General features: G+C 42.4%; 2 protein-coding genes and 1 long non-coding RNA gene across 4 annotated transcripts in view; 2 read left to right on the forward strand and 1 right to left on the reverse strand.

The window, feature by feature from the left end:
- The window catches only part of LOC308080080, a 3,130-nt gene extending 3,094 nt beyond the window's left edge, over positions 1-36 (forward strand). Inside the window, exon 3 of the long non-coding RNA XR_013932670.1 lies at positions 1-36. This exon is cut by the window's left edge and continues 1,548 nt beyond it. This is a non-coding gene — a long non-coding RNA (uncharacterized lncRNA).
- A 2,185-nt stretch (positions 37-2,221) lies between these two features.
- LOC308080072 (uncharacterized protein) lies at positions 2,222-4,929 on the reverse strand. Its single transcript, XM_080421804.1, has 4 exons — positions 3,870-4,929; positions 3,361-3,492; positions 2,548-2,682; positions 2,222-2,322 (listed from the first exon to the last, which is right to left on the reverse strand). Exon 1 carries the CDS (start codon positions 4,864-4,866, stop codon positions 4,330-4,332), a length of 537 nt encoding a protein of 178 aa, XP_080277930.1. The 5' UTR covers positions 4,867-4,929; the 3' UTR covers positions 2,222-2,322; positions 2,548-2,682; positions 3,361-3,492; positions 3,870-4,329.
- A 4,713-nt stretch (positions 4,930-9,642) lies between these two features.
- The window catches only part of rerg (RAS-like, estrogen-regulated, growth inhibitor), a 39,101-nt gene continuing 22,208 nt past the window's right edge, over positions 9,643-26,535 (forward strand). For both annotated transcript variants that reach the window (XM_080421801.1, XM_080421802.1), the window contains exons 1-2: positions 9,643-9,849; positions 15,801-15,981. In XM_080421801.1, the coding sequence (XP_080277927.1) occupies positions 15,921-15,981 (61 nt within the window). In that variant the 5' untranslated portion in view covers positions 9,643-9,849; positions 15,801-15,920. The remainder of the gene's footprint in view (positions 9,850-15,800; positions 15,982-26,535) is intronic.

Genomic DNA, 26,535 nt, shown 5'->3' on the forward strand with positions numbered 1-26,535 from the left:
TGTTACATAGCACTTTGGTTGGCTTCGGTCATTTGAAATGTGCTCTATAAATACAATTTGAGTTGAGTTGAGTTCCATCAGAGGCCATGTTGTCAAGTAGAAGATAATTCAACGTTTAACCTCCACTAGAGGACAGCATTATCAAGTAAATGTTGCACATTGATGCACTGTGCTTGATCATAGCATCACTATAAGGTAGGCTACTGGCATGAAGAGAACAACTCTCAGACTGAATGTTGATTATCACTTAGTTTCTCTGTTCATTTAAACCTTGCTGTAGAGATGGAACATTGGCTGTGGATGATTCTCACTGTTCTTATCTTTGGTATGATAGAAACTAAATCATGTTATTTCATATGAATATGGATCACTTTTACAAAGTCATCAAGCTGTATTTCTGATTACTTCCCAAAAAAATAATAATAATAAATTTAATTTAACTATTTTTGACCTCCAACTACTACAATTTAGATACATTTGGAGGGTTACAGCATAGATGAGAGCTTTGTTTTATACATGGAACATTTCTTTTGTGCCAAATCTTCTCAAATAGTTAGTGCTGATGTAGTTTTACTTATGAAAGGCCAATGACATTGCTGTTGTGACATGGTTATTTCTTGTTTTCCTCAGGATCCTCATGTGGTGATGAAGTGACTCCTAGCGTGTTGGAGGTGACCTCTACTGAGGGACAAACTGTCACTCTGTCCTGCTCCTATCAAACAGACAGCGAACACATTGAGCTTTACTGGTACCGTCAATATCAGAACCAGGGGCCTCAGTTTCTACTGTATAAAGGAGCCAGAATATATAGTTATCAACACACTTCTGATAATCGTTATCAATCAACAACCTCCAGATCATCAACTGAACTCACCATAACAGACGTAACCCTGGCAGACACAGCTCTCTACTACTGTGCTCTGAGAAACACAGTGATACAAAGACTGTATTAACTGTATTAAAACCTGAACACTCATATCTGTCTATTCTACAAAGAGAAGGGAAGTGGGGATAAAAACACAGATGAACTCTACTGATTTATTATTGATCAAAGCCACAGTGTTTACACCTGCTAAAGATCCATTGTGGGAGGAAACAGTACTGTATTAAAAAACTCCTCTTCTTCAAACTGTGTCTAGAAGTACCGTTGTTGAACATGTTTTTATAAAGTACATACGTACTGTATTCTTATTGGGGCTATCAAAGTTCATTTGTTTAATTGAGATAAACTCACTGTTACTTTTTTGTGTGGTGCCAGTCGCTTCTACAAGTGACCGTCTGAATACAAGCACATACTCATCAAATAGACTAGGTTCTCAAACTTTGGGGGAACCCCACCCTGACAAGCACTTGGAACTGTAGGAGTTGAGGCATTACTTTTTGTTTGACTCGGTTCGACATATATTGTGAAAATAGCAGATCTACAAGCTTACAACACCTCGCGACGCGAGGCGTTGTGAGCTTGTAGATTGGCTATTTTCAATACTTTTGCCTCTTCCTTATATTATTTGACAATTTGGCCAATGTTTCACCAGTTTTTATAGTATAGTTTGTTGATTACTTTTGATGCAGTAGCCTAATGGACTTTTCTTCCCCTCTTTTTTGTAGGTATTAAAAAGGTCATAAAAGTCCTTAAATTGTCACTTCACTGTCATCTGTGGACACCCCAATAATCATGTCGGGTGACCGACAGGTTGAGAATCACTGAAATAGAGTAGTCCTGACTGATGACCAGCACACACACACCCCCCCCCTGCCCAACCAACCATCCCTTTTTTGCACTACTATGCCTGAACTGCACCTGCTGTATTTATCTGCATGTATATAGAATATACTGTGAAGTTGTTTACACAGAGTTAGGTGACAGCCACTGAAGAAAAATGCTGGGGGTGTATACAACATACCAAGTGTTTTTTCTTTGTTTTTATGCACATGTACATTTGATTTGATTTGATGATGCTCTTTTCATTCTTTTTGCTCTTTTTGCACTCTTTCTTTAAATCTTTTTACGTTTTTATTTATTCTATTGTTATTACTTATGCTGCTGCATTGTCTGAAGGAAGCCGAACCAAAATAGGTTTTACTCTTATGTACCTGTACACAAGATGTAACAATAAAGTACAACCTTGAACCTTGAACCTTGGATATACATATACAGTAATAGCAATCACAGAAGAGTATGAGGAACCAGTGCAAATACCCTGTAATAACTGTGACTGACCTATTTTTTGTATCACACCAGCCACAATAGGGGTCCTGTGCAGACCAACAGGCCTCCAGACTTATGTGTATTTCACACTTAGATACAGGTACACGGATCATCTAGAACACACACACACACACACACACACACACACACACACACACACACACACACACACACACACACACACACACACACACACACACACACACACACACACACACACACACACACACACACACACACACACATTATGCAAACATGGATCACATATAGCATCATAGTTGTAAAGTTATACAATATGTATTACATGTATGTCATCATTGTACACATGTATGACCAACCTGTTCTTTTATTGCCACATATACATGTTTACTGTCCACCGGGTCCAGATGGATTTTGGGAAACACTTTCCGGTCATCATCAGTCCTGTACAGCACCCTGGGACAGGCGGTCTGATACGCCTTGTCTACAGCAAGCTAACATGGAGAGTAAATCAACAAATACAGTATATATAACAGTGTAGCCTTCCGCTTCTGGCACAGCCCCTGTTGCTGTCGCTGTACTTATTTGTTTTAGTTATTTCGTTATTGATATTGCTTTTTTTTTTCTTGGATCGATTACGGGTCTATAAGGACGGGGGCTATTGTTTGTTTCCTTTGTTAAATGTGCTCCTCTAAAGCCCTTTGAGACTGTAACAGTAATTAAGGGCTATTAATAAAAGTGACAAAATTAAGTGTGTCAAGGCGAGATTTTGTCAATACAAATGCAAACCTTTAATGTTACAATATGAATGAACAGTGCTAAGAAAATGCATGTGGATTTTTTTCAGGGATTATTCTCTATGAAAATTCAGCAGTATTATGTCCAAGGAAATTGTTTTGATTGTGTTACCCAGGGGCTATACTCACTTATTTCATCATGTGAGCCCATGCATGCATGAAAGAAAACACTGTATAAAGAGATTCTGTTGTATAATTGTGTTACTGAGATGTAAGCAGGATAGTAGGGCACTCATGTGTGACACAAAGTTCTTGCCATCAGACAAGATAATAAAACAAACTGAATACCACATCAACAACACAACATTTTAAGGGTTAATATTTATTAAAATCCTCATGTTGTAACTGAAAGCATATGACAGACACTACACAGACCTTAATGAGTTGTCCATCTCCTGTTCCGATGAAGAACACCAGCCAAGACTTCTGTCTCACTGCTAGCACTGAGGTCATGGATTTGTGTTTAAACAACACTTTCTCTGGTGTCAGCGAACTGGGCTTATTGCCCTGTAAAACACACACACACACACACACGCACACGCACGCACACACACACACACACACACACACACACACACACACACACACACACACACACACACACACACACACACACACACACACACACACACACACACACACACACACACACACACACACACACACACACACACCTGAAATGGCATGAAACCTATAGTAGCCTACATTATGAGACTTTTTAGTATCAAATCATATCTTAAAACACCAGCTGAGCAAGATTCTTAGAATTAATTACTGATCTGCAAACTTAAAAGCAAACATGTGTATAGAATTGGACAACTTACATTACATGACTTTACATAAATCATATTAATAATAACCTGTTATAAGCTGTTACAGCCTACCTTATCCTTATCATTACAAATGCTGCAGAAGTCTGGATCATCATCTTTCGCTCCATTCGTGGTCGGGCTGATATCAAAGATGGCAAGCACTGTACTGTCCATGTCCTGCGAGTCACTGGCCGCAAACACACCTGCCCACAGAACCTGTGGACTGCCGCCTGGAATAACGGAGGAAGACAGGAGACTGGTGCGCTTTCTGGTATCTTTACCAAACTCAAGTGTTGCACCTCGCAGGGACTTTAAGGTATCCGTCTTATGCGTTTTGCTTTGGAGCCAAACAAGGCGAATTCTACCTTCATTTTTTCCATCTGGTATTTTAGAGAATATGTAAATGGTTGAATTGATCTGAAAGCCATCCACTAACTCAAAGCTTTTATCAGATCTTGTCCAGATGTGAGGGGTGCCAATGTTACCAGTTTCTGAAAATATACCCCCATCCCCAGGCTGTTGGTCATTTGTATTAAGCAGGGAAATCACTCTGTCTGCTAAAATGCCACAACCCGAGTACTTTAGCAGCTAAAATGTACACCTCGGTTTTCCCTGCGCTCACCTCCACGTGGACCAGGCGTCCAGTGAACGTGTCGTTGGGTCCAGACCCCACGCTGATCTTCTCCATGTGCACCGATTTTGAGATGTTCTTCAGGTCTAGTAACTCGCAGTAGTCGCATCCACGCAACGTAAAGCCGCAGATGATCAAAGTGCCGTTCTCGACGAACGGAACCATCGTATTGACGATGAAGGTTGCGTTGCCAAGGACCCCCTCTCGAACCCTCTGAAAGGTGTCATCCGTCAGGTGTCCTCTCTGAGATCGACTCTGGAGCAGAGACAACGTGTGGCTCAGGTGGTACAGGCGCTCCTTGGTGACAACGTAAACGGAATCGTTGGCGACAGCAAAGTCGCGGACATCTCCGTCAAAAGTGAAATCTGCGTCCCGATCGCACCAACCAGATCTCACACTCAGTACAAATAACAGCTTGAGTCCTAGAATGGCCCTCATCTTGTACAACCGTCAATTCCCCTGCCAATTCCCCTGGGGACATAGACAGTGTATGTGACACAGTCAGTCAGTCAGCACCCTGTGCCAACAATCAACAAGTGCTGTGAGTGAGTTGCTAAGGGGAACAAACACCGCGCGCTTCCTTTGCGTGCTTCAAAGCTGATGTGAGAACTGCGAAGATCCGGTGTTGAACTTGTGCAGTCTGCAGATGATGGAGGGAAATTGCCTAACCACCCCGAATAACCCAGAGGCTACTGCGTAATAGTGCGTAATAAAGGTCAGTGCTTCTCAAACTTTTTCACGTCAAGGACCCCCAAATGCACACTTATTAGCCCGCGGACCCCCATTTGAAAATGTATGCCACCCCCATCAGAGAAGGTTTTTACGGCTCTAGCACTGATTTTCAACCATTTTAATTTAAGGACCCCCAGTTTGACATGCATTAAAGGACGACTTCACAGATTTTCAACCTATCTTCATATAATTGGTCCTCACTAATTCTCATGATAAAATGGTACAATTTTTTCCTACTTGGTCTGTGTCTCATAGGAGGGCTGTGGACAGTCCAGAAACCCGTCTACCAGTGACATCATCGTTAGGCATGATTTTTTTTTCCAACAAGATTTCACATTTTTTATTTAGGATTTGTATTAACACGAGAACAATGGCTTCTTTTATTGCATTGCAACTTTCCAGGAATAGAAAGCCTGCAGTTTCTATTAGCTTGGATTCCCCATTGATGATGTCACTGGTAGACGGGACTCTGAACTGTCCACAGCCCTCCTCTGAGACACAGACCGAGTAGAAAAAAATTGTACCATTTTATCATGAGTATTAGTGAGGACCAATTATATGAAGATAGGTTGAAAATCGGTGAAGTCGTTCTTTAAGGCTACGGATCGACCCCCATTTACTGGCATTTCTATCTCTATCAGTATTAATTTAACTCTGAGAGTGTACAATACAGGTCCATTTGGTTCCATTTGTACACTCTCAGAGTTACAGCCCGTCCCATATAGGGTCCATTTGATTCCTAACTATCCATCATTTAGCTGGGGACCCCCTGGAACTCCCTCAAGGACCCCATGGGGTCCCCAGACCCAACTTTGAGAACCAATGGTATAGGTCATCTATGATAGAGCTCAGCTGTTTTGTCTCAGCCAGGCCGAAGGCGTGACCAAGACTATGTTTTGCAAATTGCACCCTGTCTGTCTGTCTGTCTGTCTGTCTGTCTGTCTGTCTGTCTGTCTGTCTGTCTGTCTGTAAGCAGCTTACCTCCGGCACCTTTGACCCGATGGCAGCGAAACTGTGCACGCACACTCCCTGGGTGCCAGAGCAGAACCTCTGCCCCAAATATTTTTGATATAGGCTACTTCTACAGATTTTATCCATACATCACGCAAATCAGTAGCCTACACAGTATCTCTATAGTCATGTCATGTGATCAAGACGGATCTGTCCGATTCATATTCATATTCCATCCATCCTAAGATTGGCTTCCAAAGTTTGCAGGATTGGTCCGTTTTGAACAAAATGCCTCAAATCATGAACGCAGCGAGCGATTTCGAGAAATTTAGGCTGAGGAAGAAATGCCACTTGACATTTTTCAAATAAGCCTCATGGTGGCGCTATAACAAGCCGATTCTATTTTTCTTATAACTGCACCGATCTGCGTGAAACTTTGCACACGCACTCCCTAGAGGCCAAGAAAAAACCTCCTCATTTTTCACATCTGTCTTTTATAGCGCCACCAAGAGGCCGACTTTTGTGAAACCCTTTTTTTTTTTGTCAGAAAATCACGCAAATCGGTACACAGTATCTCTAAAGTCATGTGATCAAGACAGATCTGTTTGATTTTTCATATTCCATCCTGATTGGCTAAGATTGACATCTCAAGTTTGCAGGAGTGGCCCGTTTTGAATAAAATGCCGCAAATCATGAACACAGTGTCCGATTGTGGTGAAACTTTGCACGCACGTTCGCACTACGTTGATGAACAAATGCCACCCTTTTAGCATTGCCTTATTATAGCCTCACCAGGAGGCCAATTTTTGCAAACACATTTTTTAATTGCGAACGCGGAAGTAGGCGCGCCTCCGCCCAAGTGGAGCCTACTATGAAACTCTGCTCGGCTTGTGTGTGTGTGTGTGTGTGTGTGTGTCTGTCTGTGTGCAGTGCACTGCCTGGGTGCGGCCGACAGAGTGCGCCAGAGTGCAGCTACAGTCAAAACACACACACACACACACACACACACACACACACACACACACACACACACACACACACACAAGTCCGTAAATACACAATATTTTCGAGCTGCGTTCGCTTCCAGCGTTCGTGCGTCTTACTTGTATTATAGTATACTCCTACAAATATTGTCCAAACACCACGCAAATCGGTACAAGATATCTCTATAGTCAAGTGATCAAGACAGATCCGTCTGATTTTTCATATTCCTTCCTGATTGGCAAACTCTGAACATTGCTGGGCCACAATAACCTACCTGACCTGGCGGAGATCTGTGCTCAGAGGAGCACTTTTTCAAGTTTTTTTCCCCATGCATTTTATTTTCATACGCTGATTATTACGCTCAAAATACGTAGCAGGCTATGCATTGCGAACAAGAGCCTTGCGTTCATGCATTTAACATTATGGTCTATTTCTGAGTGTGGGGAAATCTTTCATTTCTCAGTTGTCAATGTGAAAAGGCGAGTGTGACTGATGCTATCCTACTTTTAGCACTGCCACTCTGTGCTAAGCAGTCTATTCATACAGTTAGTAGGCTAATAAACCAAACTTATATCATAGCCTGATGCTGATGGGAAATCCCAGTTGGCATGCCTACAGCTCCACATTTCCACACCAACAGGCTATAGGCCTATTATCCAAAGCGACTTACAATAAGTGCATTCAACATACAGTAGGTAGGGAACGAAACTACTAATCACCAGAAGTATCATGTGCATTCTCTTCTAAAACAACTTAAACAAGCAACCAAGAGTATACCTAGCGCTAAAGTAAAAGTGCAATATATCAGCTACCTATTTTCATAAACAGATGAGACAAAATAGGAAAATCAAATGAGCAAGAGCTAAAAGAAATAAGTGTATCGAATAAACAAGATCCAATCATACAGTTGTAATGTAAATACACCGGATTTAGCAAAGATGCTAATTTGTGCTGAGTTAATCTTCTTTAATAGAATCAAAGATCTGATCCAGCAGGCACAGTGGGTTTGTAATAGGCCTAATCAGTCAATTCTGTGTGCAATGTTTTATAGTTCAGCTGTATGCAAAGACAGAGATGTAGGCCTACGAATCAGAGGGGTTCTCTTTGCAATATCATTAATAAAGTTTGCATAACCTTGACGATTGTGCTGTAGCCTGAAACAGTAAACCTTTAATATTAAAATTTAATATGCGAGCTCTTAGGTCAGAGAGACCTCAATGCAATATTTAAAAGAAACGTGTATAAAGTAGTAATAACCAGACATATTTATGCCGGAAAAGAAGAAAGTAGTCTATATGGTAGATGGGATGTATAATTTTGTACAAGTTTTATGTATCACACACTTCTAGAGACCAAGAAGAAATTCACGAACTGTAATATTACACTGCAATTAAAATGTAGGCTAACTTGATTTGAAATATCAAGCCTTTCTCGGCTATTATAGTCTATAATAGGATATTGGCAGTGGTAGTGGTGGAAAAAGTACACACATATTAAGTAAAAATATAAAAACTGCAATGTAGAAGTACTCTGTTACAAGTAAAAGTCTGGAATTCAAATTTTACTTGAGTAAAAGTACAAAAGTATTGGTATCAAAATGTAGCCTACTTAGGAGTACCAAAAGAAGAAAGTAGCCTACTCATTATGAAGAATGTCAACCGAGTATTCAAATGTATAAAAATCTTTGAAAATAGTAGATCTACATGTAGATCTACTATTTTCAAAGATTCTCACAACGCATTGTGTTGTGAGTTAATGTACTTAGTTACTTTACACCACTGGTGTGTGCTACTATTTTCTAACACTAGAGGGCATCACACGCCACCATATCACGTAGAGGACTGCAACGGTATGCAGCACTTCTACAGCTCAGTGCAGGGTGGAATTCAGTGTTGCCATGTCCGCTTATTATAAGCGACTTTGGGCTAGTTTTTCTGTAAAGTTGCTTGTGGTAGTGGAGGGTTGCAGGTGTTTTGGCACTTGTTTTAAGTATTTTGCTTATTTGGGCTTGTTCCTAAAGTGTAGTTGTTTATTTGGGCTTGTTTCTAAAGTGCAGTAGTTTCTTATTTGGGCTTGTTTCCTCATGTCGTTTAAACCAGTGTTTCTCAAACATTTTCAAGTCAATGACACGACCCCCCCCCCCCCCATTAATATGTATTTGTCTGCGGACCCACATCCCATCTGAACATATTTTATGCCAGGACCCCCCCCCCCCCCATACAAGATTTGTGTTGTTAAAGTGTCTAAAAAATATTCATTTTCTTTCCCCAAAATGTCTTCAAGATTTTTTTTATTATTAAATAGCTCGACACATGTGAGCTTGTAGATTGGCTATTTTCAAATAGCCAATGTATTATGTTTAAAGGGCGAAGGGGGCGGCTCGCTTCTTTTGGGCTTGTTTTCATAGACCATGCAGGTTCCTTCTCGTTTTCATGGGCTTGTTTTCATGGACCTGGTTGCTTGTTTCTCTCGCAACATCTGGCAACGCTGGTGGAATTGGCTCCACGCTCCTGTATATTTGGACGGATCTCTCCGTCTTGATGATCATTGACAGTTCAGTCGTCCAGCTGCCGTTCCGTCCGTCCGTCTGCTCCGGTCATTGTTGTGGTCACTAGGAGGTCAGGTGTGTCCACTTGTACAGCTGTCTCAGCATCTAGGCGCGTCTGACTGAAGGTCAAGCACACCATCGTCTGACCACCAGTGTCAACTCCTGTATCCCTGCGTTCAGCAATCGGTTTCATTCAATCGTTTCTGGTGAGTAAATAGAGGCGACGCATGTTTAGGCTTAGCCCTGTTCCACAGAGCGTTAGTGAGTTCTCTCTAACGCCCTGCAAGGCGCGCTGCTCTGCTCATAGACCGAACATTACACTGACTGCCGTGCGAGGTCTCCGTCTTTAATCGAAATAAACAAAACTACTTCGCTACTCACCGAAATAAAGGCTGTTTTGTGTTGTTGAAGGTCTATTCTCCCGGGTGGGAAGCCACCTTCTCTGTATAATACGCTTTTTGGGCAGAAAATAAGATATGTCCGCAAGATGGAAATTATTTTATTTACTCCACTGCGCCCTCTACAGATCTGGTCAATGATCATTTACATTGACCAGATATGTAGAGAGCGCAGTGGAGCACATAAAATAATTTCCGTCAGGCGGACATATTTCATTTTCTGCCCAAAAAGTGAATTATTCAGAGACGGTGGGGTCCTGAGATGCTTCCCACCCTGGAGAATAGACGTTCAACAACACAAAACTGCCTTTTTTTCGGTGAGTAGCGAAGCAGTTTTGTTTATTTTTTTTACTAAAGTTGGAGATCTCGCACGGCAGTGTAATTGTGGGTCTATGAGCAGAGCAGCGCGGCTGGCAGAGCGTTTAGAGAGAACTCACTGACGCTCTGGACCAGAGCTACGCATGTTTAGGCTACACAGGTCTGCGTTTAGAGATTATCACTACAAAGTTGACAACAATGTTGCTTCCTCGAGACGTTTTCCTACTTGTAGCCTACTAGGTCTAGTCTCTGACAATAGCCTCCACATATTACCTTAAAGGCTCACCACAGTTATTTTAAGATCGAAAGACGTCAAAGTTTATCTGTTAATGTTATCCCGTTGGAAAATGAAATGGAAATCAAATCAACAGGGCAATTTGACTTCATTGCATTACTGCGTGATGTTCACATGATCATCTACTCCTATTAGCATAGTATTTTTTCCACCTTTTGCAATAGCCTACACAAAGAGCAGCCTTTGCTATTTAATTTGTTATAAATTATCATTACATTGGAGCAGGGTTCTTGTCGTGGCATTCAAGCCGTTGATCGCATTGAGCTCCGCTTTGTGCGTGTTGGTGTTGCGCAATAGACCAATTATTTGTTTACCAACATTGAGACTGAACGCACAAGTGATTGTTTCATGCAATCAATTCCCAACATATTGTTTCGGGGTTTCGCTGGTTTCAGTTCATTCAACCTCCTCCTGTGTGTTGGCTAGTGAGGCGCGCCCTAGCGAGACCATAGAGCGAGACATGACAGAATGGGTTTCATTTGATGCTGGGCTGCGCGCGCATACTGGTTCTTATCAGCGTGACGTCGTCTGTTAAGGGGTCCATAGCGATATATTATAACTCTATGGTCTATACAGTCTTTATCTCTCAGCAGAGTAGGGGTCATTCAGAGTAGGGGTCACTCAGCAGAGTAGGGGTCATTCAGGCCCTGAATTTCAGGGAGAGTTTCGAGGAGACCTGAGAATGTGGGAGCATTTTGTCTGTCCCCAGACTCGCAGTGGGATTACCTGTTGAAAAAGCACATTTTAAAGACTTGTAACTATGGATGGCACTGTGTTTTGTTATGTTAACTCTTAAAAAGTACATGGGATGGTGTGCAGTTTAAGAGCGGAATAAACAAACATGACATCTAAGAGAATCCACCAAACTAAAGGTTATTGTCCAGTTTGTCTCCCTTTCTTCAGATGACAGGCAGCCTGTGGTCTGTGAATGTCTTTCTATAGCGTGTGGTGCACCGTACAGCTGGGTCCTCCCTGGGTTTGGAGCTGGTAGCTCTGTAATCTGTCCCTGAACCACATGCAGCACCACCCATATTCCTTCTGCATGCCGCTGACTCAACACAGGAAAATGACACAAAGCAGTGGGCACACACAGAACGTTATTTTGGTGTGGAAAGAAAAATAAATGTGCTCAGTTTGGGTGTTGTTGGACAGTGTCCAGGTAGAACCGTACTAGTAGGATTTTGGTTACACCAGACCAGCTCCCCCGAAACGCCAGAGGATTCATTCCACACAAACCAAGCTGGGTCCGTGGTCTTTGTGTTTTGTTCCAGGCTCTGGACAGGTCCATTTTTAATGCCTCAGGTTTTGTGTTTTTCCAGCTGAACTGCAATTTATTTTTTATTGCCCCCTAGCATGTGAGCACAGATTTAATGCACCAGGAAGGCGTACAATAGTTTATGCTGTGTATGTCATGATGTAAGCGTTAGAAAATGAATTTAAACAGATGCAATGAGCGTATACTGTAGTATATACTTAGCATGCACTACTTATTGGCAACTTGTTCTAAACACAGATGCCCGTGAAAGCCTTTTATGGAATTTTGGATATGTAGGTAGAACCAGAACCCCATAGATAGGCCCTTACGGGGCTCATGAAGATCTCTGCTTCGGAGGGCTCTAGTCATCTCAAATTATGTGCCATTCCAGATGGCCTAAAATGCGGGCTGATGTTTGATATGGAAGGACACACACACGCACGCTAGCACACGTGCATGCACACACACACACACACACACACACACACACACACACACACACACACACACACACACACACACACACACACACACACACACACACACACACACACACACACACACACACACACACCACTTAAAAAACACGTAAGATTGTGCAATATATTTTTTTCCTTTTTGCTATGAAATATACATTTCAGTGGTGTTAAAAAGCCACATCCAGATGTGTTCAATTTTGTCGCCGTGATGCAGGCTCTGACTGATCTCTCCGGACCACTTAACAGCCACTTAACTCACTCCATCTCAGGCCTCATGGAAGCCATTCATCTGATGAGCTCCCCTTCAGGTGACTTCATTATATGACGGGGGATGAGGGGTAGACTTGAATTAAGTCCATAAATGGCAAAAGGCCAGAGGGATGATGGCAGTAGAATACTGTAGTATACTGTACCGTTGGAAACAGATTCCTCTCCATGTCTCTCTGGTTCTGTGTGGGAGATGAATTACTCTGTGTGTGTGTGTGTGTGTGTGTGTGTGTGTGTGTGTGTGTGTGTGTGTGTGTGTGTGTGTGTGTGTGTGTGTGTGTGTGTGTGTGTGTGTGTGTGTGGATCCTTTTAGTCAGTTGACCCAGACAGTTCAGAGACAGTTGACAAGAGAGAGCCTGTTGAGACTAAAACAATAATTCTAATTGATGGAGTGAAAGGAAAAAAGCGATAGTCAGTTTTTTTGTTTGTTTGGGGGTGGGGTAGAGACTGAGAGAGGTAGAGAGAGACAGACAGCCAGGCAAAGTTCAGAAATCCTGTCACTGGAAGGTCATGCCGCTGCTCCGGGATCCCAGCATGGATGGAGAGGTGGAGAGAGAGAGAGAGAAAGCATGGAGAGAGGCAGAGATTGTAGCTGGAGAGGAAGAGAGAGAGAGAGCATGGATGCAGAGGTGGAGAGAGTGTGGATGGAGAGGTGGAGAGAGAGAGAGAGAGAGAGCGTGGATGGTTTGGCAGAGAGAAAGAGAGATGACCTCATCCATGTTGACTGAGGCACTCCTTTGCCACTTGAGCCCCAGTGGGGAGGTTTAGGACGGGGCACATGCGGGACGTGTACGACCATGCCATATATGGGTACGTGTGTCGGTGCAAAATAGAAAGGATGGGAGAAATAACGGTGCGTGTGTGTGTGTGTGTGTGTGTGTGTGTGTGTGTTTGAGACGATGAGGATGACTGCTTGGATGTACGCCACCTCATAACTTCAGCCAGTGTGAAGTCCGCCGGTTTACATGAAGTCTGGGTCATGTTTCTGACACCTTCTTGGCCCCGTACAAGTTTTGTGGAACCATGGCAGTGACAACTTGTTGTTGTGGGAAATGTTCCTAATTTTTCCAAGGAAAACAATTATATTTACTTGATTTTCTAGGACAGTGTTGTTTTTTGGGGGGTTACCTCTCTGCCTGCCTGCCATTATTTTGCAGTCTGCCTCTGACACACAGGCGCATGCATGCACACAAAATCACATGCGCCCACTAACACTATAGGATCCCAATGCCTCCCAAAAGCCTGCCTCAGCAACAAAGGAGTGTGTGAGTCACGGCAATGATGCGGTTGGCGGTTGCCCCCGGTAACACAGTGAACAACATCTCGGCCTCTTCCATCACTCTAGTAGGTGTGAGCCTGCAGCCCCACTTGCACTTATTATATAGCGGACAAAAATAATATATACCACCCCCTTCTCTCACTCTTGCTCCTCTGATTTGTCTTTCAGTGTAAAATGAACACTCCACTACTGTGTAGCTCACTCATTCTCTTTTGGTCTTCAATGCTTCTGTCTCTTTCTCCTGCTCCCCCATCTCCCTCTCACTTCCTCTATCCCTCTGCCTCCTACTCTCCCTCCCTGAGCCTCCTCCCCTCTCCCCCTTCCAGCTTCTCCTCACTTTCAGCCTCCTTTCCTCTCTCCCAGGCTTTCTTCCACAGCCTCCTCCCTCTCTTCCTCTCCCTCAGCCTCCTTCCTCTTCTCCTTGTCTCTTTCTCTCCCTCAGCCTCCTCCATCCCTCTCTTCCTCCTCAGCCTCTTTCCCTCTCTCTTGCTCTCACTGCTCCAGAGAGATGAAGTGCTTGTCAGAGTTCATTAGAGGTTCATAGAGGTTTGACTCTGAGCCAATATGTGCTTCCAACACCATTTTGTTATCTTCAAAGATAGAAGTACAGTGGAGTTGTTATTGTCTATCATACAACAGGTAGTTCCGACCAAGCAATCTGATTGGCTGAAATAGCTATGTAGCCGTGCTTCAAACCAGCATCATAGCACGGGCCTAATCACATTAATAAATCACTCCGCACTGCAGTCCGCACCTGATTAGACCATATATGGCACAGCTGTGCTGTGAAGTCACGCTGTCCCACGGTAGGAAAACAAACAGACAGTAGCCTGACCCACCGCCGCCACCGGAGAACAAACAGCTATGCAAAATGGACTATGTTGTTAATTCGAGGGTGTGCTTTACCTTACATTATTGGCACTTCTGTGATGCTCGCGGAACTCGGCTTCGCCTCGTTCCTGACCGCATCACAGGCGTGCCAATAATGATGGTAAAGCACACCCTCTCGTGTAATATTGCTTAATTATCACACTCAATATGATCATGATTTCAGGCTAGAAAGCAAAGCTACCGAGGGCTTTGTTTTTGACACAAAATGTGTTATTAAACACAAAATCCCTGTCTGATCAGATCCCAATGATATGCTGTTCCAATTCAGTCCTAAACATGTAGCTTGTCTTACAAAGTCTTAGAAGTATAGTCTCTCATTTCTGTATATATTAATTCATTAGTTTAAAGGTAATTTTCTTGGGTTAAAATAAGTGTTAAATAGTTCTATATTCTGATAGTAATCATTGCTATAGAGTGTTGTTCAGTAACAGGAGTCTCCATGTCTCTCCAGCTCTTTAGTAAACAGAAAATGCATTTTCAGGTCGGGATACCTATTGTATCCAATCAGGGTAAGAGAACTCAGACAGGATACAGATTGAACAAGTGAAATTGGAAGTGATGACACAAGAAAATGAGCAGACAAAATTGGAACTGGAACAATATAAACTGATAAATAAACTGATACATGTGTACTCTTCTGATTGGCTGAAATTTTGCAACCCACCTGAAAATGTATTTTCTGTTTATCAAAGAGCTGGAGAGACATGGAGACTCCTGTTACTGAACAAACACTCTATAGCAATGATTACAGAATATAGTGCTTTAACCTTTTAACAAAAAGCTTTTTGTTTTAACCCAAAAATATCACTTACCCTGCCTTTAAAGCTTCAACATGCACAAAACAGTGCAATGTTAGACAGCAGAAAAACTCTTCATTTAACTCTGAGAGGATACACATGGACCCAAACAGGATTGTACTGTGTACCACAGCAGCAGGTCTTTGCCTGATGGTCTTTTGCGTGTTTGTGTCCCCAGACGACATCTCCTCCTTTGTGGACAGACTGGCTGAGGATGGGCTGTTGATCGCTGAACAGCCCCAGGACCTGTCAACACTGTGACCGGCTCGCTGAAGCATCGCTCGCTTCCGCTGCTGTCATGGCGAAGAGCGCAGAGGTGAAGCTGGCTGTTTTTGGCAGAGCGGGGGTCGGCAAATCAGGTAGGAATTTAAATACTTGTGTTTTTTTTTTGTCGAGCTATAGGATCATCCTCATCTAGGTTAAGCATTCTTCCATAGGGCACAGCAGAGCGTATATAAAGCCTGGCCTCATCTGGCACCAAGTATGTTATCTTCAAGTAGCTTAACTAGATAACATGGAACATATGTTTCTCAGCGACCGCAAAATCAAGACCGATTGCTCCCCGTAGCAATCAGCTGTGCTGAAAGACATACCGTGTGGAATCTCCTTCACATTTAAGAGGTCCATTATTTTAACCCTTTCAGTCCGGGGAGGCATCTGTAATTTTTTTTATTTCTTTGGCTATTAAAAAAATAGCAGATCTACAAGCTCTTAGCTTTTTCAAAAAATAGCAGATCTATTTTTTGAAAAATCGTGAAAATGTGTGCAAATCTTTGAATATCTGTTTTTCCGTAGCGAAAATTTTTAACTCTGTTACAACTTCTGGGGGGTCCCTGGAACAAAATATTTTGATATTTTGATATTTAGAAGACATTTGTAGAATCCCACCAGAAGCAAAGATTTGAGTTAAAACATTTTGCTTTAAAAAAATATATATATTAAAAGATTTGCCCACATTTTCGAGATTTTTCAGAAAATTTATAAATAAAATAAGACTTCTTTCCCGGTCTTAATGGGTTAATACCTGCGGAGGTCAAAGCAGGGACTGTATTTGAGACTGTAAGAAGATACCAGAGGAATTCACTATATACAGTACGAGAGAGAGATTACTCATAAAGCATGCCAGCCACCTGGGTGATGTCATTCAAATGTCCCAAACCATCGCACAGCACAGTGCACAACACAGCAGCTTTTCATTTAGCTTTCTTTAAAGTGCGTTAGTTTCTCTTTAACAGACCAAAAATCACAAGAGGAATCCTTTAACAGATAAACAACGAAGACAGCAAAGGTCATCATGAGTTGCATTTCTGTCCTTTACACACTTTGTTGAGTAAAACTCCATCTAAGCCTATTTTAAAACCAGTGGCAAGTGGCGTAACACCGTCCTATGACAAAGAAGAAAAAAAAGTACTGTGTGGAATGGCAGTTAGTTTGTTTGCTTGGTACAACGTCCTAGCGCTGTTTCGCAGGAAGCAATAACCCACCGCCTCTTCAAGTCTGCTTCGAAGAGGGAGATAAGTTCACAAGATGCCATTTTGAACTTCAGCATTTACAGCTCAATGCCCCTCAGTGTCCTTTCTTAGCTTGAATTGTCATATATATTTATGTGTGTGTGTGTGTGTGTGTGTGCGCGCGCGTGCGTGCGTCTCTGTGTGTGTGTGAGGAAGCTTTTATGACTAAAGTCATTAAATACCAGCCGCTCCTCCATACCATTACAGAGTTAGGTTATAGGTGCAATCTACTTGTGTTTATCTTTGGCAGCAGCATAGGACATGTACATACTGTAGGTTGGTTGTAAGAGGCTTCCAACAACTTGGGATGCCAAAAAAGCAGCTAAACGGCTTGCAGAATTCAGTTCAATCTTTTCTATTATTGGTAGCCGCCAAATATGGTGAAGACGCTGTTACTTGTATCCCTGAGGGGTGTTTGGGTATTTGTCCAAGATTAGCTGACTGTAAAATTTTTTACTGCACCGTGTGTGTGAACACGCAAATGTCTTTTTTGTACTGCAAATTCATTTCATTTGAATATAGAATTGTAATAGCAGCGTTAAGACAATTGCTCTGAACAAAGGGGGCAGCTGAATTGTCAAAACTATCGCACCATTGTTTAATTGCTACTTTCCTTATTTTTATTTGACTGTTGTAATGTTAAAATGAACTAGCAAACTGATTACATAATCTATTTTATGCAGACTACTACAGTAATCTAATTAGCCCGATGACGTGTACAGTACCAGCACTATTAGCTTTCTACCACATTCTCTGGCAGAAATGTCTGAATGCACCAGCAGCATAATATCACAGATGTGTAGTTACAGTAGGGTTTGCTCATAGTCAATAAACAAGTGGTTCTCAAATCTAGGGGCAGCACGGTGGCTCGTGGGCCTTTTGTTTATACCTTACCCCTTTTGGTGTTGTTTTGTTAACTACTGTGAGCTCGACAGCTGACAAGACGGCATGAAGCAGAAGCAGCATTGCCACGCTGTGCGTCGTCCATCCCATGGTGTCCAGTCGGCGAGCACATGATGAACATGCACACAGAGCTGCAGATGGACTGAACTTGTATACAAGAGGATGTTACCCAGCCACGCCCACCCCCCCTCAGTCTCTACTACATCCACACACAGCTAGCAGCAAGGGTTGGCGGTGGTCAGGAATCAAATTAATAAATGTCTCAACTGTTTATCAGATTCTGTCTGAAAGATTCAGGGCTAGTGGAAAAACATTCCTAGCTAAAGCCCCAGAAGCCCGATGTTGACGATGTCGCTGGAAAAAAACTCAACTCAGATTTGACTTGGTAAAAGCCCAGACCAATAGCTTAAAACCCACTAAATAAATCACTAATGTATCACTAGTCTACAGTAGTTTAACCTACAGGCTGGTCACTGCCATACTGGCATGGACTGTTGATGATGGGAATGGGCAGAGCTGTAGACTTTACTTAAGGATCGAGACTGATTTAAAGGAGAATTCCGGACAAATTAAGTGTTATCTTTGATGTCTCGTTACTCACCTAGCGACGTGAAAAGTGGCGTTCTTTTTTTCCATATATTCCCCTGTCGTCATTTTTTAAACCCCCTCCGTTGTCATAATGGGAGCGCGTGGGTAAGGGAAATTCGTCTATTATAACCGACGCAAAGTTGTTTTTTTCTCTACTAGTATTCATAGTAGAGTCTCATGATAGTCAAACATGCGTTGAAACTATCTGCGAGGCTGCCGTCAATGGCGAACGATTTAACACTGGTTGCTTGTTTCTTCCAGAACCTGGCAACTCGTGTTGCCAGAATCTGGAAACAAGCAACCAGTGTTAAATCGTTCGCCATTGACGGCAGATTTGCACACATTTTCACGATTAAAAAAAAAATAGCAGATCTACAAGCTCGTAGCGCGGCACTCGGTGCCGCGCTATGAGCTTGTAGATCTGCTATTTTTGAATAGCCAAAGTGTAAAATAATGCTTTTTAGCTCAAATCAAAAAATGACACAGATGCGTTCCAGGTCTAAATGGGTTAATCACTCCAATCACTGGTTTAGGCCCAAAATACGTCTGACTTGCTTTCACATTATGAACCCTTGAGAAGTCTCAGTGGGGCTATTATGTATTATGCCACACATAGTTGGAACAAACTATCAGAGGATCTGAGCCTCACACCAACTCAGACCAACTTGATAGGCCCATATATAGTCTTGTCACTATGACTCAGACATAACTCAGACATAGTATATATCTACATACATACATTAAATCCTATTTCAACTTTGAATGTTTTTTTTTTTAAATTAAGGCCCTACTTAATATTTAAAAAAATAGCCGATCTACAAGCTCACAATGTGTCACGATGCAATGCGTTGTGAGCTTGTATTTTCACAATTCATTTATGTTTATTAAATAATAATAACAAAGGAACTGTTTTGGACATTGCAAAGGTTTCCACGCGACCCCACACGACCCCCCACACACACACACACACACGACCCCCCACACACACACACACACACACACACACACACACACACACACACACACACACACACACACACACACACACACACACACACACACACACACACACACACACACACACACACACACACACACACAGTTTATTTATTTTAGTCCCCTTTCCTTCAAGAGGCCTTGCCTTTTGCCAGGCCGCAGTTGTAAATAAGAAATTGTTCTTAATCATGCCTTGCTAGTTGCTAGGTTAAATAAAGGTTATAAAAACTATATATATATATATATATATATATATATACTATAATATATACACATACAGTTTACTATATACATGAGACTGTAAGGGACACTGGACTATCTGCACTGCATATGGTTCTGAGTTTGGACAGTCTTCTCAGAGGGTACAACTGAAAATGCTAGTGTGCAGTGTTCAAACCATTTCATAATGTAGGCTTATAGCTTAGCCCTAGGTAGTGGTATGAGCTAAGTACAGTTTGTACTTGGGTTAAAGCCAGAGTACACAGTGATGATGAGACCTTGTACAACAGTGGCAATGTGTCTCAGATGACGGTTTTCCCTTTAGACAGCCAGCTCTACAGCTGAAAGGAGCAAGTCGTAATTACATCACAGAGGTTGAGACTTTTCATTCACATTTTTGATTCCTTATCTGAGCCTGAGGGCTGCAGTGAAGAGGAAGATACCGGAAAATTGGTCACTGGTGCTGGCAGTTAAAGACAGGAGGTGGTAGTCAGTGTGATGCAGTCACACCATGGATGGAGATTAGGTTAATTCCACTGTTCCAGGTTAATGATTACATACATTACCAGGTTAACATCAAATTGGTAACTTTTCCATCAAATTAATGCCACCATATGTATCAGCCAGGTAACTATCATTTACATACCAGGTTAATATCACCATTGATTACATGTCAAGTTGACTCTTTATTACATTCTAGTTCAACATCACCATAGATTACAAGTTAAATCACTATATAAATATTAGATACCATTTTAACAGTGTTATAAGTTGCTTGGATTCAATATTTAGATATTTGATATCCATTTTATCAGACATGCCCCCTTCCTACATAAACCCATTGTAACTTCAAGTGTGTGTGTGTGAGTGTGTGTGTGTGTGTGTGTGTGTGTGTGTGTGTGTTATACATAGATTACCAGATTAATATATAACTTTTATCACTTTTCTTTGTAGCTGATGGATGCTAATGAATCAACATGTCAGTCCTTGTCCCTTTTATGCCCATATATGGAGATTCCTGATGTCATCAGTATATGGGCATGCCCCCTTTTGTGCCCATATATGGTCCACCGGCCTGCCCTCCCATTAGCCAATTTTAATATAGGATAACACAATGCACCATCTTATTGTGATATAATATATGAAAATAAGACCAGGAGACCTGGTTCTGCCAGACCCAGAATAAATTCCTAGTACGTAACACACCTACAAACCACTTTATAAGTTGAAATCTGAAGATCAGAGCACTACGTCACGCTAAGCTTGGCCAATCGAAAAGAGGGACCGGGAGGAAAAACGTTGACCGGGAGGAAAAGAGGGACAGACAAAGCCTCATGTAGGCCTGACCCCCTGGGTCTGGCAATAAGATGGTGCATGCACATCTACAACACCCGTATGGATATTATCCATACGGGTGTTGTAGATGTGTATCTTGTACATACTGTAATTTGCGATATGATGTTGTCATATCCTCTGCGATATGCATAAACTTAATCTATGTACACATAAGGAATATTCCTCTTTTCCCAAGTTGAGAGACTCTTCACTAAACGTATTCATATTTTTTCCATCATTATTTGCAAACCATCAGCATCACATTCACGTTCCAGATGGAATGTTTCCGTCTTGATCTGGGCATGTTTCTCTGTGTCTAGTGGGGGATATGATATTAATGGGGTTGTGTTTTTGTTGGAGAACAGGAGCATAGCAGTGCAAATAGCACTGAGCATGCACAACCGGAGGCTGTTTTGTGTTTTGCAGGGCCGTTAAGAGACCAAGCACAGGGGAAACATTTACTGTCATAATCAGGGTAATTGTCTTGGAGAGGCAGAGGACTCACGGGGTGACTTGGCCGGAGGATGAGACCACGGTAGGGTTCGCGAGGCTGGTTTTGATTGTTTGACCTCCTCTCACACCGAGCCATCCAGGGTAATAAAGAACAGTATTGTATTGTACAGAGTCTATTGACTTCAATGTTGCCTTTTCCAGTATCGTTCAGGCTTTCAGCTTATCGGCTCACCAGAGAGATACTGTAAAATGGCAAAAAAAAAAACTGTCCAAGTATCTCCAGTTCTTTTTTCCTTCCCTTCTCTTATGCACACTTACACACATGCACAAACACACAACCAACAGATACATACATCACAAACCATGTTTGTTTTTTTGGACAACAGGATTTTGGTGGTTGATGAAAAGCTTTCCATAAAAAGGGCCTTCTATGATGGCTTCCTCACACATCTTTTACCTCCCCTTCTCCGACAGCCAAGACAAAAAGATGATAATGAGGACGTGTAACATGCCCAGTCCTCCCCAGCAGAAATACAGCTGTTTATGGTTTCCAAACGCCTGCACAAGACCATGAATCAGCTTATTACAAGTGTCTGGCTCAAGAGCCATGTAAACAGTCATTCAGAGCTGGGCAGGGCAAGACGAATCAAAACCCCACTAGAAAAAACATACACCTGGTCCGACGATGAGTGGACACTGATCACCTTTCAGGTGCTCTTAGGACACATATATGAGACCCAAATATAAATAAGCGTCCACCAGGATGCCCTACCCTACGAGATCCAATTATCTTAATGTGACGCACCACTGCCTTCACCCGAAGCACAAAGCAACCTTTTCCACAAGAGGTAGTGCAGCACGATCATTAGTGGACATTTATGTTTCAGTTGAGTAGATATGAAATGCAGCTTAGGCCAAAATAATAGAACATCTCATTCGAATGAAATGAGAAATAGATACTTACAGCACTACTTAAGAAAGTTCCTAAAAGATGGAATAACATCTCATTAGCGTGAAAGCAGTCTGCTTCAACCATCAGGGGATACTTGGTGGTGCATACTTAAAACAGGGTCCAAAAAGATGGAACTAGAAGGCACACTTCCAAAGCTGTAGTTTATGGTGCAACTCCCAAAAGTAATGCTTAGGGATGCGTTAACTATATGACAGGGATTTGAGCTCCTGGAGAGTAATGGTATACGTATGTAATTAGACCTGACGTGCATGAGTATTTTTGCTTAAAAATGTCCTTTCAGCTCCTCCTAGATCTAAGCCAGACGGAACAATTAATGGAATGGTGCTGCATTAGTTGATATCACTGCAGCTGTTTGAGTTGCGAGGCACATCTTTGGCCTTTGACAGTGCAGCCGATCGAGAAAGCCCACAGGATGTGTGTTGGCATGCTTTCTGTAGGCCGCACTGAATGTGTGGGCATAACGCTATGACTCATCTAGAGCATTATGCACTAATCAGTGCGTTGCAGATTGCACACTGTGTTCCTTTGATAAGATAACTGGAAAGGTTCACAAGGTGTTTTTTTTTTAGGGAGACTGGAACAATTATAGAACAATGAGGGTTTATGTGGACAAAAGGCGTAACCAAGGGGGTGTGTAAAGTCTCTATGTTTTATTTGCCACCGTCTGTGTTGGAGGAGCTATGTAGCACGGTGCTTTCGCATGCCTAAAAGCTGCAGTTTTGCAAAGTGCTCAGAAGCCAGACAGATGGATACTTAAGGGCATGCAGAGCCTGTCTAATATTCAATTAGACATGTTATGATGTGGTCCACCCCCTTTAAAAAGCTCAATAGGGCTAAAAACACTGTTCATTAACCGTGCATAATGAGAGGAGATTGTACAGGTAATAGAATAAATCAACTTTGCGTCTGATATGGTTGTGCATATGAAAATTAGTTGATGGCCTGCATTCTTACTGATGTGATTAATACAGGCGCTATGAGTTTGAAGGCTCAGAGATTGCCCTAGTCTAAAAAGTCTTAAGTCTTAACACCACTTTTCCTCTTGCTTGTTCTGTAATGTAAATGACGTTGTATGCCAGTTGAATCAGGTCTCCACCTGCTATATCATTTTATATCCCGTTTGTGTATCAGGTAACTGATACAGGTTATGAAATGACAAGAGATGTAACACTATACCTTAAAACACGGTTACATGAAATGACACATATTTTCGCCGGCAGGCAGAATTGCCACGTTCACCTCCTTTGTTCCGTCAGAGTCGGGCTCTCCGTAATGGCTTTCACTCATCTGCATGATTACTGACTAGAGTTGTGCAACAGAGGGCGGTGGGTGTAGGAGGAGATGGACATTTATTTAGTCAAAAGGGTACAAAACAAAAGGAGCGCTGACAGGAAATGAATAATGAATAATAGTTCGAGGAGACTGAGAGTGTGCTATAGGTGGCAGGGGAATGGTTACTTTAGTTTGACCTGCCATTCACAGCTGAATGAACAGCCCCTGAATTGCAGTGCAGAGAAAATATAGCCATTGTATAATGTTTTGATCATTACAAGGAAAATCAATTTCTCAGGTGATAAAAGCTTGAATTGTATGTTTGCATCAAGCAGCAACGCTGCATCTAATGATTCAGCAGTGATGTTATAACGGTACTTTATAGTTTGAGGGCAAACATAATCAACCCCTTGGTACTTGCTACACACCAGGTTTTATTGAATTTTCAGAGTACCTGGATTCCATCAGCATAATACAGCCCCCACCCTTCCTTTTTTTCCACCCACTCTCTGAACGCATTTTATCTCCACCTCAGAGCATCCTATTGTCCACTCACCTTAATTATCTATTAGAGGTTTTCTAAAGGCCATCCGCCTCATTTAGAATCCTCCCTTCCAATGCTTCTATTGACCTGGCAAATTCATCCAGCCATTGCGCTGCCCACACACAAAAAATATGTCACAGGCGGGTTGGGCTCCACCCGTGCATTTCTTACTTCACCTGTTGCATTATTTTTAGATCCACAAGCGCCTCAGTCCCCAAGGCATTATCCATCCCTCACCCACGCTCTGTGGGTTTTCAATACCGCCGTGATCCTCCGGTTGGCAAAGTGAGTCATCGTTAGTAATCTCCCGACAGCTCTTCCATTGCCAGCATAGTCTGGGGATAAAAATGTCTTAATGCATCCATTAAGCATTTCCCTGTAGTCTATCGAGACGTAGCTTATTTTTAAGAAAGTGTTATTGACGTTTGTTACAAAGATGACGACGGCGATACGGTACTACGTCCGTATATGGACACAACGCCAGCGTGACGTAGTCTTACGACCGCATGACATCATATCCTAACCATAAATACTACGACGCTGTCAGATGGGAAGCGCTCGGCAGTCATAAGTAACAATAGTAATAATAGTAATAATACCTATATAAATACCAGGGCCTTTTCACCATATCTAAGGTGCGTGATTAAGGATATCCAATCCGGGCCCGGAAATAGCCAGCCTATTAAGAAATACAGTCCTTATATCCTTGCAGTACCCTCTGCAACAACGTTATTGTTATGCCCATGGATGGTCAAATTGGCATGAACACAGGCATAATTCCTCTGGCTCAAGTTGTATTTTTTAACCGTTCAACGCATGTGTTGCTAACGCTATACGCCATAAATACTCAGTTTTGTGGGTGTATGATGGTGTTGTACAACAGCGACAATGGCTGATGCGCCACGTGAGATTGTAGATCTGCTATTTTCCCTAATTTTTGAAAAAAAAATGGGGACACCAGGTTGAAAGTGGTTAACATTAACGCACAAGATTAGAGAGTGACCCAGTGACCTGCTACTTCCACCTACAGCATTTCAGCCTATCGGGGTTACTACGCATGGGGCCGCGTGGAGGGCCATTGTTAAGGTGACTAAATTATAAGGGAGAATGGACGCCATATCAGAAACGTAATTATCTTCCCAGGGCCCTGCTCCACAACCCCCCAGCCTCCGTCGTTTGCACCTTTTTTTAGAGATGTGTGAAATCATAGCCTCCCTGCTGTCCCACTTTGCAGGGCCGCAGGCCCCTGAGGCGAGAGAGCCCCTCCCATGCCCGGCCCCTCGTTGTGTCTGGGTTCACAGGGACACGTTCAAAGTGTAGCCACGCTTTGCCGTACCTGCTTCTGGGAACTCTCCGTCAGTCAAAGTAAACTTGATATACAGTGACCTGCTTCCGCCAAACAAAAAGATATCCATATTAACCCATTCAAACCGGGAACGCATCTGTGTAACCACCTAAACCATTATTTTATACTTTGGCTATTCAAAAACAGCAGATATAGCTACCGAGTGCCGCGCTATGAGCTTGTAGATCTGTGCAATTTGTGCAAATCTTTGAATATAAATATTTTTAAAGGAAAAATACTTTGCTTCTGGGGGTCCCTGGAACAAAATATTTTCAGATGGGGGGGCCAGCCAAATACATATAATTTTGGGGAGTCCTTGACATGAAAAAGTTTGAGAACCACTGATATAGTAACAAGTTTTTCAGCAAACTGTTAACGACATGTAAACGACATTTTGTAGAATCGTATCCTCAGGCGTTAATGGGTTAATGGTTTGTGGGCAAGGTGGAGTGTACAGTATATTGTTGTCATACTGAACTCAATCTGCGAGGAGATGCATTTATAGCGCCTTTCTCCAACAGTGCTTTACATTTTGCATAATAGTCACCCATTCAAACATACATTCATACACCGACGGCAGAGGTAACCATGCAAGGCACCAACCTGCTCATAGAGGTTATGTGTCTTCCTCAGAAGCTTTACCTCAACCCAAGATTGGGTGGGGTTCATAACCTTCTCGACATGCTTATCTGGTCACATGGAGTATCCTACCATTAACCCCTTCAATTCAGGAACGCATGTGTCATTTTAGATTTATTTGGCTATTCAAAAATA

Source organism: Gymnoscopelus braueri (genome assembly GCF_963280865.1).
Source record: "Gymnoscopelus braueri genome assembly, chromosome: 23".
Lineage (NCBI taxonomy): Eukaryota > Metazoa > Chordata > Actinopteri > Myctophiformes > Myctophidae > Gymnoscopelus > Gymnoscopelus braueri.

Bases quoted from the DNA above. Each gene is read 5' to 3' on its own strand.
- LOC308080072 (XM_080421804.1), bottom strand. From the start codon at position 4,866: ATGAGGGCCATTCTAGGACTCAAGCTGTTATTTGTACTGAGTGTGAGA.